General features: G+C 42.8%; 1 protein-coding gene across 1 annotated transcript; it reads left to right on the top strand.

Annotated features, from left to right (window-relative positions):
* Window positions 1-5936: 5936 nt before the first annotated feature.
* S100P (S100 calcium binding protein P) lies at window positions 5937-10556 on the top strand. The gene is made up of 2 exons (XM_019525892.1): window positions 5937-6126; window positions 10311-10556. The coding sequence occupies exons 1-2, from the start codon at window positions 5989-5991 to the stop codon at window positions 10458-10460; spliced, it is 288 nt and encodes a 95-aa protein (XP_019381437.1). The 5' UTR covers window positions 5937-5988; the 3' UTR covers window positions 10461-10556.
* Window positions 10557-13199: the final 2643 nt, after the last annotated feature.

Genomic DNA, 13199 nt, shown 5'->3' with positions numbered 1-13199 from the left:
CTCGGTGAACAGCTGTTCACCAGGGCACCCTGGGGAAACCAGGACCAACAGATACAAACTCCTGGAAGGCCACTTCAGGCTTAATACCAGGAAAAACTCCTCCACAGTCAGGGTGTCCAGACTGTGGAATAAACTCCCTCCAGAGGTGGTGCAGTCACCTACCCTGGTGGTTTTCAAGAGGAGACTGGGCAGTCACCTGCCTAGTGCAGGGGGACTGGACTCAATGATCTACAAGGTCCCTTCCAGCCCCTAACAATCTATGAATCTGTGAAATCCTCTTCAAGATTTTGGACATCAATGCCAAAAAACAAAAGAAACAATAGTAATAAGGTCAAGGTGCAAGAATTTCCTTTAGAAGCCCTCAACAGAACTGACAGGAACTCATAGAGTAAATGCAATATCAGAATGGGACCAAAGAACTTATTTTTCTGCTTGTAACTTAGTAGCTCCATTCTTCTCACATACAATAAGACATTGTAGTGGTTCTACTATTTAGCTGCGAGTGGTAAGTGAATTTACCACATGTTGTGGAAATGTATATGTGACCTTTTAAAGATGGTAAGCAGACATGTAGGGGCGCTTCAGATGGAAATACAAAGAAAAACCTTAGCCCTGAATAAGTGAAGTGCTCTTTCTTTATCTTCTGTAACAGTTTAGCATGCTAGAAAATAGATCTTTGTATTCCCTCTTTGGTGTATAATATATCGTGTCTATTAAAGTTAACAGAAGTCACACATGTGTGCAAGGCATCCATGTATGCACTGAGGGGAAAATAAGAGCTTTTTAAACTTGCTGCAAAGGTACTACTCATATGATGAAAAACAAAAATTCAGACTGTGTTCATTTCCTTCCCTGCCCTGTGTGTGGTGATGACATTACTGGAGAAGTCAAAAGTTCATTCTCTCATTAACTTTCTTCAGCTTTAGAAAAAATCTCTAGAAATGTTTTGTTCTCATACAAGTTGCTTTTGGGCGGGGGGCAGGGGAGATTGTGAAACTGCCTTCTAATTATTGCATAAATGGCTCTATGGAGAGGTGGCAAATTATTTAACTGCCTTTCATAAAAGGTGCTATAACAAAGAGCATGAAGTAAAATATACTCCTTTGCACAGAACTGAAATGAGGTGGCATGAGTGTAAGTGTACACATCCATAATTCATATCAGTATGAAAAACCAATGGCACTGTCTTGATGACGTTTCAGCTTCTGGCAATTCAAAGTTCTGTGGTTAATTCAAAATAAAACACAAAAACCACCTCCATTACTACTTTTAAAAGGATTTTAAAAGGTGTTACTTTTTTTGCACTTGTAAAGTGCACATATATATATGTGTGTGTGTGTGTATGTGTATATCTCTGTGTGTGTATAGGCGTGTGTGTGTGTGTGTGTGTGTGTGTGTGTGTGTGTGTGTGTGTGTGTGAATAATGTATGTATGTATGTACATATGTTTTTATGGGGGGGGAGATGAGTGGTGTAGGGTCAATCTCAAGATTTTGCATGGGTTTGGGACATGGGGCTGATCTCATGCTGCCTCAATCTGGCCATGTGCTGCCTGCCTCCCCATTCTGGCCCACAGGGCTCCCCATGGGTGCAGAAATTTGGCAGCACGAGAGTTAACACTCCCACCACTCTTCCAATACCAAATTTCCTGACCCTTAGGAAGCCCTGCTGCCCAAAAGATACAGCTTCATGGGCTGGATCTGGCCCAACGGTTGAGCACCGTTCTTATATAGGTTCCTCTCCTGTCTTTATCATCATTGTAGTTAAATATTTTCAATAATGCATCAAGTGACATAATTGTCTAATAATTGTTACATGCTGGCTGTTTTTTCCTGTTCTCCCCAGAAGGAAAAGTGTGTTTAGTGGGGTAGTTTTGTTTTGCTTTTTGTTTTAACATGCATGCTATCTCTGTACATAACAGAAGAAAGCTCAGAGAAGCAGAAGTTACAGAAGTTTTGTGCATGATGGTCATTTCCCAGAAATATGACCCAAGCCCTGGTTCTTCTTCTCCAGTTGTTTTTCATTCTGACCATACTTGGCTAATTTAATAAACATCTATATGTAGAATGGCAGACTTTATTACAGTTCTCATCCGCTTAACACAGATAACAGCAGGCCTCTAGTGACTACTGTTGCAAGAATAAACTGCTTTTGTCTAGGACTGACAATTGTCTTCAAGTATGAATGCCTCAGCCCCTTGGCTGAACTCAGTCAAACATACATCCCCACCATGTTCCAATGGTTATATAGAATGTGTAAAATAACAGAAGAAGCGACATGTGTGAAGGAAATTTATGTTCTGGTTTCAAGATGACTTCAGGGACATTTCTGTTTAGTGTGACACTCTCTCTTCTTGCTTTAGGATCTTTTATACAGGACAGAGAAGAGGCCATTGCTTGCACACAGCTGGCTGTAGACCTTAGGAAGTGATGATGACTCTTATGAAACCTGTTATGTTCGGTGGTTTGCAGTTTGTCATGACTGTTTTCTTATGTTTTACTGTACTGATATAGCATGTGTGGTCTGCTGCTCAGCAGTCTTTCCTGCCCGGAGCAGGGGGGGTGGACTCGATGATCTCACAAGGTCCCTTCCAGCCCTAAATTTCTGTGAATCCATGAAAGCCCATGTTAAGCTGTATCCATTTGTCATTTCTTTCCCTTTATAAAATATGTTATGCTGTTTATGTATATCTTTTCACTTGGACACAGTATGAGGCGTGCATACTTCAAGACAATTGCCAGTCCCAGACACAAGCAGAAGGAAATATTATTGGGTTGGGCACCCCAAGACATTGTCTGATTGCAATGAGGAATCAACTCCGCAACAGAGAGGCAACTAAGGAAAACAGCCCTTTAGCCAGAGTGGCTCCAAGTACCTTAGGTAGACCAGAAATTTTTAGAGAATCCTGACCCACAAGCAGGTTTCTTGGTTTGTTGTTGGGTTGGGTTTTTTTGAAGGGGTGACAGGGGAGTGGCTGATTGAAAATAATGTAGGAAGCTTGCTGTGGGCTATGCTTTGTCTTTTGGGTCCCAGGAGTTGGAGGTTCAATAACGCCAGCAGGCAGGGCCGGCAGCAACAACAGGAAGGCTGAATTCTGGAGATACTGCCAGGTCGCAGGAGAGCTGAGATGTAGCAGGTGAGAGGGTAAGACACTTCACATGTTTTGGTATATTGTGTGGTTGGTTTTGCTTGAATAATTCTTTTCTCCTATGTAATAAATCTTTTTGCTGTTTTGTCTCCTTATTGATTGTGGCAGAGAGTGACTTCTGGCTGAGGTTAGCCCTTTCTAAGGAATGGGGACCTATCATTTCTTTCACAGTCCAAGGGGGAAGCCACCTAGGCCTGCCAGAGATTTCCCTATGGCAGCTGTAGTGTTTCTGGCTGAAGGAGTTATCCCAGGGCAACCTCGATCTGTTCCTCGAAGAAAGTAGCAGCACAGTGGGGGAAAACTCAGGGCTCTGGAGGCCCTCTGTGAATGGGTTTAAGATAATAACATTTTTTCAATTCTTTTCATTTAAAAACAATCTGACAAGTTTTATAAATGATGCTGTATGTTGAGGCGAAAGCTCAGGCACAAAGAGGTGTGCCTGAAGACATCAAAACCTAATTGCATCTGATAGAGAGTCTGTAGCTGGAGAACTCACCCGAGAGCGCCTCCAAGAGCTTCCATTGGTTTCAGTGCTCGTCTTGATGCTGTAGCCATCTTGTACCCCTCAAAGAAACCTTTGTATGGCTCCACTACAGACAGCTGAGTTCACTTTAGATGAACTACCTCAGGTGCTGGAAGTAGCCATGGCAGTACACAGCTCCCAGCATGCTTTGCTAATTTACCCTGCTTCTGCTTTCCTTAGGGCTCCTTAACTATGCAGCAAGGCTGTTTTCAGTACTCACCTGAGCTGCAGTATCTCTATACTCTGGGCCTTGTTACATGGTAAATGTAGGCAGCGTCTGGAGTTCTTAACCCCTGGACTGGCTGCACCTTAACATTATTTAAATGTCTTAAGGCTCTCATTATGCGGCTTAGAGTTACACCGTTCTGGGACAGGATTATCTCCAATCCACCTGTTTTCCATTACCATACAGCCACTTCCCACAGCTATTCCACCCAAATTGAAGTCCTTCAGTATCCCAGAATGCTCTGAGTGCTGCAGGGCCTGTTCCTTTTTTCCCCCAGAGTGCCCAGCAGCTGAAGTGCTTCCCACGGCTGCCCAGAGCGGCTCAGAGCAGGCACGCTCTGGGGTTGCAGCCCTGGAACTCTCTGGTCTCGCTGACACGGACCCCGCGGCTCTGCCCTGAGAACAGGGCCATCTGGACTTTGATAGCCCTGATCTTAGTGTGGAGCCACCATGTCCATCTCAGCAAGACCAGAAAGCACCTGGGAAATTGCTTCTCTGGTCTCACTAAAACTGAGACAGTGGTGGGCCCAATCTCTGCCAGGCTGGAGCTGCGAGTGTGTCCTGTTCCTGCTCACCATGCCTCTAGTGAGAAGTCACAGCTGTGCAGTGTAGTGGGCAAACGGAGTTATGCTAAGACTTGTAACCATAATCCAGGCCTTCCCAGAACTAAGCAACAAAATTGAACAGAGTGCCTTTAAGGCACTGGGAAAAGTGAGTGCTGGGCGCTAGGTGAGCAAAGGACAGCAGTTTCCCCAGAAGGAATGCAGCTGACACGGTGCCAGGGGATCGGTGCACCATGTAAGGAATGCATGGCATGGAGCCAGAGTATTGGACAATTTGGGAATGGAGAAGGTATAAAAGTGATGGACAAACAAAGGAAACACACATGTGTGTGCTGTGTTACCACCTTGGGGAGACAGGAACAACCTTGGACTTCTTGTTTGAACAACAAAGAATCCAGAAATGAACACCCCGCACACCCAGCAGAGGACCAGGATCTGAGGCAGGTACCACCAAAGGTCACTGCTATAATGCCTGAAGGAACTGCTTGCCAGGTCATCTTGCATGGAAGAATACTTGTAATAAGCCTAGGGGTTACTATTAAAGTTCACTTGATACCAAATCAGACATGGGGCTGTGTCAATCTTTGGGGGTCTCTGGTAAAAGGAATCCTAGGGGCAACATGCAGGTGAAGGGCAGTCAGAGCAGGTTTTTTGACTTACCGTGCGATTGCTCCACTAAGCTGATTAACGTTTGTTCGGCTTACAGTGCAAGGTCTAACAAGGCCCATGATGCAGTCAATAGATATTCTTGAGAAAAAGTCACTAGAGCCAAACTCACTGAACATTTTTAAGCTGTGCACCAGCAGCCACAAATTAAAGCCAAGCTTGATCCAGAGTTTGGTTTAACACAGACGCTACTGCTGCAGGGTTGAACCTCTTCTGGACCTATTCTAGGGTCAATAATAAGATGTTTCATTACATTCAAAGATGAATCTGAGCATTGATCAAGTGCCCAGATGTCCACCCAGTGCTCCATCCAACTGAAGAACAAATTTATCCATCACATGGGATGTGAGGGTTTATATTAGCCTGTGTTTAAGTAGGCTGCTATGCAGGGCCTTGCACTCGACAGAGCTCTGATCTGGAAAAGATACCAATTCCCAGTCATGGCAATGAGGAGAGCAGTAATTTGCTCCTGTTTTTGCTCTGGTGAGTCAATGTGCACTCTTTTTTAGCTGGGCTGTTAACCATTTACAGACTTGAATGAAGCTTCTTACTCACACTGTGTATCTTGAAGGAAGGACTGGTTTTGGGTAATGCACAAATCACTGTGCTACCTCTACTATAAGATAAAACTTAGACTTTAAATAGAATGTCATTACAAAGGAATTTGATTTCAGCCTACATGCAGATGGTAAAAAAAAGGTACTTTAGATATGGATATTTGCTAACTGATAACTGGATCTCACTACCATATGCAACAAGGAGATATGAGAGTGTTATAAAGGAACACAGAACCTGGTCATTTTCTATTTTCTAAAAGAGAATCAGAGATTATCCACACCTAGCAGGAAATAAAGGTGAGCAAAGATGTCCAAACTAGAAACTGCAATGGGAATGATCATTGCTGTCTTTGACAGGTATGCATCAACTGAAGGCAATAAGCTAACCCTTACTAAAGCAGAACTGAAGACTCTCCTGGAAAAAGAGCTCCCTAACTTCTTGGCGGTAAGATGATATTTTAATATAATTTCTGTGTGACAAGCTGAAAGCTTTTCCTGTGTAAAGAGAAACATTCCCAGTGCTTTATGTTCTGGGCTAGGTCCTGAAATCATTGGTGTTGTAGGAAAACAAGTGGGTACCTTTTAGATCATCATGTGGACAAGGTGGCTTTTGAAAGGAAGACCCATCACAGCACTGAACTACTATATCACTCCCATTTATCAGTACTAGCATCTCTTTTTCTAGTGATCAGAGCAGTGGCACTGATACAGAATACTTCAGAAGTCTTCTGCTTCTGCTGTTTACTCCTCAGCAGAACTTGTAATCTAAGTATGAGGCTACTATCAACTGCTGTGAAGGGATTCTGCTGTTAGCAATCAAGGATGAAGAAAACAAATGGGGAATCTTTCCATAAAGGAATTTATACCACACTTGTAACTGTAGTATCTGAGCATGTACACAAAGAGATTATATAAAGAACAGCAGCAGTAGATGAACTTAGAAAACTCTGTTTAGCAAATGATTTTAATACAGTAATAATTAAAAGAAACTAAATAACTAAAGAATGTTTCATACAATATGAGTATTGTATTCTCAGGAGGTGCTTTTCAATGGCTATACTTTATAGTGATCTCTGCCTCTGTACAAATCCACAAATTCTGCTCTTACGGACCTTGCTGCTGCATTAAAGAGTCTGTATTTCTGTATAATTGCAAATGTCTGGAGTAGACAAGGATTGGCTCTAAGGGCTGGGTCGGTCGGGCTGGGGCGCGAAGCGGGGCTGGGCGCGAGCCGCGGCTGAACGAGGCGCCTACCCCCCCTCCCAGGGGGGCGGCGGCGACTCTGGACGCGAGCCGGGCCCTTCCTGTGGATTGCCCCAGCTGCGGCGGGCGTCGCCCGCCCCTCCTCCTCCCAAGGGGACTCTTTTGGCTGTGTGGTGCATATACAGTGAGCTCTCTGAATTCACTGGCACATCAGTGTAGCTCTTGCTGGAGCTCTACATCTAGCATAAGCTCTGAGTTCATCCACTGATTTGTCAGCTCTGGCTGGAACTCCTGCTGTCAGGCAGCTCCAGAGCCCAGGGGCGAGTGTCACTTTTGTTGCTCCCTTCTTTTCCCCTGTTGCTGAATTCAAATGGGGCTAGAAGGGGCTGGAAACCAATTGGAAGGGAGTGCAGTCATGGCAGCATCAATCCACTGGACTCCAGAACCATGCAAGAGCAGGGGATTCAGCCAGAGCCCATGCCAATCTGCTGGTGTGCTCAAAGAACTCACAGCACGTGCCAGACAGCCAAAGGACATGTGGCCACATACTCCTCACTGTGATCCTGGATCCACCCAAGTAGATGTCTAGGATCAGATGTTAGTAAGTGGTTTCTGTTGTCCATCCTTGTGACACTGAATGTACAAAACCTGTCCATAATTAATCATCTAAGTAGAGCACCGAGACCTGTGCATTTGACATATTCTAAACAGGCAGTAGCAGAGCTCTGCAGCCGCCCCATGACAGCAGGCTGCCCCCCACTCCACAGCAGTCACTGCCAGCTCTCACTGCACTGCATGCGGATTGGGTGCATGGAGCACAGCACTGCTGGAGCTCAAGGGTTGTGGGAGGCTGGCCCAGTTTGGGGCTCTCTGGGGCTGGCTATGCTCTCCTCTGTTCCCCAGGGCTTGGCGGGGGTGGCAGGGCAGAGTGCCCACCCAGATGGGCTCAGTGCTAGTGGAGAAAGGAGTCCTTGGTCGATGTTCCTGGACCAGGGGGCTGAAGGCTGGGGGAAATAGAATAGCTGGGGGTCTAAGAGCTCACAGACAGAAGGGGGGGGAACCACTGCATCCTGGGATACTGGAGAACTTCAACTTGATCGATGCATCTGTGAGCAGTGGCCACAGTTTAATGGAACAGGAGCTGGGTTGCCAGAACCAGAGATACTCTTGCCCTGAAGTGGCATAATTTTGAACCGCATAACAAATACTATAAGCCACTTTCAGGTGTTGATACTAGGAGTTAAGAACTCCAGGAGCTGCCCAAAATTACCGTCTAACAAGGCCCTAAGAAGCGACTAATCATTACATTCAGGACTGAAGTTAAAGTAACTTCCAAAGCAAGAAGAAAAGTCCTTTCCTATAAGCCAATGACATTAACTCCACATGTTCATATGCAGAACTGGGTAAAATACAGGGGCGGGGAAAGCATTTGCAAATATTCATCTGACAAACACATATTACCACTAGAAAATAAGTTATCATTAAAATCCCATTATTTGGGGTTTCTTAACATTCATGAGTACATTTTTGTTTACAAGAATGTTCTCAGAAATAGGGTGCTCTAAATATTCATGCAAATGTACTTTTTCACCGATATTCACACCTGTGATAGCTGACAGCCATCTTGAAAGGTCTTTGTGAATCATTTGGAGAGCAGAAAAAAGCAGCATAGGATATAAGTAACCTAAGTACATTATTAAGAGAGCACACTGAAATTAACACCAACATCAACAGTCCATAAGTAATCCAGAAACTGCTTCATTAGCAATTCATGGACTAATTTCAGATTTCCAAATTCATAAAAATGGAAAAATTTCTTTGCAGATAATTTGCAAACATTTAAAGGGAACAATATTCATCAGACATTGTTAAATGGAGTCTAGCCATATACCTATATGTTTGATGATATTGGCACATCTTGGTTTATACTTTAATCCTTCTAGTTTTTTAAAATGGAAGATTGTATAAAATAAAATAATTCCAATTTAACTAATTAAAGCATGATGCCTCTGATTTCCATTAAGTTGGTACATGTTTTCAGTTCACAGTAAAACTCCAAGATACTTACATAACTTCATAAAACTATAAAATCAGTTTGCAGGAGCAGTTTGTTAGGCTACAAAAAAAAATTTCAGTTAATTATATTTTATACTCTACTGCCATCCTCTGTTTATTTTGAAAACTGCAACAAGAGCATTAGAGTTAGTCAAAGCCTAGAATCAAGAAAGGCCTCTATAAGCTTTTTTTTTTTTTTTTTAATTTGCAGCTGAACATTTTATCAGTGTAAATTTTTCTGGCCACAGACTTCAATGTGCTGGAAAATGTGGTTTTCTAATATTATTCTTTCTTCAAAAAGTTACACCACTCTCCTGATGAAGTTAGTCTTGCACTAGCATATACATTGGTCAAGTAACAAAGTTCAGCAGAACATGCTGTAAGCTAGGGCTGCATGAAGGTTCGGTCACCGATTCAATTCGGCAGAGATTCGGCCCAATGTGGTGGCTGAATCTCCAAATTTGAATCAAATCAGAAGACCCTTTAATCTGTCTGAATCGAACTGGAACCCTCCGAATCGACTCAGAGAGATTCAGAAAGATTCAATGATTCAGACATATACGCAGCTTTAAATCTTTTTTCTACATACCTCAAGGTACCAGGTGGCTCATGAACACCGAGATGCTGGGGCAGATTGAATGTCCCACCGGAGCACTGGGTGGGGGAGGGTCACAGCATGCTCGGCAGCAGACCCAGAAGTGGACCAGAAGCATTTCCAGTCCACTCCATCTGCCCCACCATCACAGCGTTCATGATCTGTGCCTGATACCTCGAGGTATGTAGGAAAAAAATATTTAAAGTTGTGTCTATGGCCCAATTGCTGATTCTCTGAATCAGCATTGAATCTTCAGATTCAGATTTGGCCGAATCAAATCGGGGACAGTGATCTGAATCAATGAATGGAATCACTGTTCCCAGCTCGGGCCTAATCTGAATCAAATACAGCCCGTTTCGCACACCCTTACTGTAAGCAAAATGAAAACAAAGCCCTGAGGAACTCAGCAAGGATTTTTTTTCCTTCAGAGGATAATATTATTAGAAATCAAAACAAGGTAATTGAAGCAAACGGAGTAATGGAAAAGCTTGATGTTCAAACCCAGCCTTGTAGCCATCATGCACATACCTCTATCTTTTGAGTGGCTTTTTCAGTCTTTTCCCAACCTGCCTTGGAAAGGTAGTGAAGGTGAGCTGAGGTTAATCGCTAGTTCATGGCGAAGCAGGCAGTGCCTCTTCACCCAAACCCCACATGAGTACTAAGATATCTGGATCCAGAACAGTTCTCTTGTTCAATCAACTTATAATTATGGTGTTGCCTTATGATCTCAAAGCAAACTACTGGTCTTGTTACAGTCTGCTCCTTTTCTTTTGTAGTCGGCAAAAGACAAGGATGCTCTTGACAAACTCATGAAGAACCTGGATGCAGATGGAAATTCTGAAGTAGACTTCAATGAATTTGTCATCTTTGTGGCAGCCATGACTTCCTGCTGTCATAAATACTTCGAGCAGAAAGGACCAAAATGATTGAAGAACACCTCATATATGAATCTGGGGTTATTCTGTATTCCACATGCTAATATTATTGATAGCTTTCTTTGTTCCATGTACTAAGATACTTTTACAGGCAAACTGGGGAGTAAAAATATCTCCTACTCTGTTTATTATCCTGCCTTGAATGGTAATAAATTTTTAATGAGTCTGTTACTTGTGTCATTCGGTCTTTGTGTTTTTCCAAAAATATATCGTTTATACACCTTTGCTTTCCAAAAGTCTAGTCTTATACTTGTAGGTAAAAATCATTGCAGTGCAGGGAATCCTCAGAGCTGTAACAGCCATTAGAGCACTGTACCAATTGAAGTAGTATTTTCACTGGGGCATAGACTACAGAGATTCAAATTATTGAGGATTACAATCTACAACTATTAATCTATTTTTATATAATATAGATTTCATAGACATTTGGGCTGGAAGGGACCCCGGAGGATCATCAGGTCCAGCCCCCTGCCCCAGGGGCAGGAAGTCAGCAGGGATCATAGGATCCCAGCAAGATAAGCATCCAGATGTGTCTTGAAGGTGTTCAAAGTGGGTGCTTGAACCGCCTCAGGTGGCAGTCTGTTCCAAACCTTGGGGGGTTGGACAGTGAAGAAGTTCTTTCTTATGTCCAGCCTGAACCGGTCACAGTGGAGTTCATGACCGTTTGATCTTGTCATCCCTTGGGGGGCTGTGGTGAACAGTCGTTCCCCCAGATGCTGATAAGCACCCCGATAAACTTACAAGTGGCCACCAGATCACCCCTGAGCCTGTGCTTTTCCAGGCTGAATAGCCCCATTGCTCTCAGCCTCTCATCATAAGGTCTGTTTTCCTGACTTCTGATCACACGCGTGGCTCTCCTCTCCACCCTCTCAAGCTTAAAATTATGTAAAATTATTATAAAATTAATTAAATAAAATATCTATGAAATATATATATATATATATATAAGCAATACCACCCACTACTGCAGTTATTTCAGTACACGTGTGCATAGATCAATAACCATTTTTCTCAGAAGAGTATTTGCTTTACTGATATTAGGCATTGTATAAATGCATCCACAATAGGGATTGCGCATAAAAACAAATTTCAGTGGAAGAAAGGAAGAAGGTTTAATTGTTTCAGTACAGAAACTGTGGCTAGACTAGACCTAACTTACTTGTTTTACTAGACTAGGCCTTTTGCTTCCCTAACAAGCAACTGAAGAAGGACTACTGTAGATGGATACAATGAGCTTTTCAGGCAACTGGGTGGAGAACAATGACTAACTTCTCTGGCTTGTAAAGACCAAAAACATCATGCAAATAATGATACTTTGACTCTTCTTCCACCTGAGGATCCCAAGATGAATTACAAAAAATAATGCATTTTAATTTATCTTCACGACCTTTCTAGCTCCACTTTTTACCCAAGAAGAAGTTAGAGCCATATTTGCAAGTGCAAGGTATTCATATAACTTTTCAAATGCTCCTTGAATCATAATAAAATACTCTTGTAATAAATTGGTTTACATACTTGTGCGTGGGTATGAGAGAGAATTAGTTTTTACTAAACCAAGTGCAACTTCTCAAGTTCATGTCATAGTCCAATAGCAAAATGAATGAGAAATAAGCAAAAAATGAATGAACCTGTTCGTCACCCTAAGCATTGTGAATGGAAAACAACTGCAACAGAAGTACATATATTCCCATTGTTCTAAAACTCTGGCTCAAGGTGACAGAGGCATAAGTCTCCTTAAACCTAGGCATGTCTCTTAACTACAAAATCATTTTTTTCCTTCTCCTGCTAAGTCTTGGCAAGGTGAATTATCTGCTACCTGGCCCAAATAAATCCTGCTTCAGCAATTAATTTTGCCAGTATTCTGTAGCAAAGCAGGATCATTGGCATATATACTAATACTCAAAGCCCCAAAGTCGCAAGCTAAGAGCGGTAGGAATATATTTGGCTTCTGTTTAAGTGAGACTTCCCTCCCTTTGCCTGTGCACCCTTCCTCAAGTAGCCCACAGGTTGGATACACACATTCACCTTCCAGGAGAAAATTCACCTTCTTCATATACATGACTGAGAGCATCCCACAGTCTTTGCTTCTACTTGGCATCTTTCTACCAATAAGCAATTACAAGTCTCCTACTGCACAAAGGAAAGTGAACACTCACAAGACTGGTTTTTACACATTCATCACAGTCTAATAAAATACCATTGCAATGAATTGGTGAGTCTGCCTGTGCGAGAGAGAGAATCATTCACTTGATCACTAGGATGAAGTACAACTCCTCAGTGTATCCTATTCCACACTCTGTTAATAGCAAATAGAGATCTCCCTTTAGCGAAAATGCTAAAGACCTGTTCTTTTAGAGCAGGATGATCTAAGTTTTATCACTATCACCGTACAACCGCAAGTGACCAGAATACAGAGCATAAAGACAACTGTAAGTTCCTAGGCTGCCGTGGCTGTGTGCAGCATCATGCATTGAACAGCCATGCCAACCAACCAACGCCCTCACACCTCAGAGTTAACTGCTATCTGTTAACAGCCTTACTGTGGTATGCTGATTATGCTGCCTGTGCAGAAATCAAACATAATGATATTATGTGTAAATGAATAAAATGCACATCTATTCAGGGATCGCAACCCTGTCTCTGTCTCTTGTGCAAACCTCTCTGTACTTCTGGATGTATGAGCTACATCTCTCAAGTTTTAGACCAACTTGTTCCTTCCTCCTGACAGAT

This window comes from Gavialis gangeticus, unplaced genomic scaffold, assembly GCF_001723915.1.
Source record: "Gavialis gangeticus isolate Ggan-Ray unplaced genomic scaffold, GavGan_comp1, whole genome shotgun sequence".
Taxonomy (NCBI): Eukaryota; Metazoa; Chordata; order Crocodylia; family Gavialidae; genus Gavialis; species Gavialis gangeticus.
Note: the sequence above shows the minus strand (reverse complement) of the source record. Positions and strands in the feature narration are given on the sequence as shown.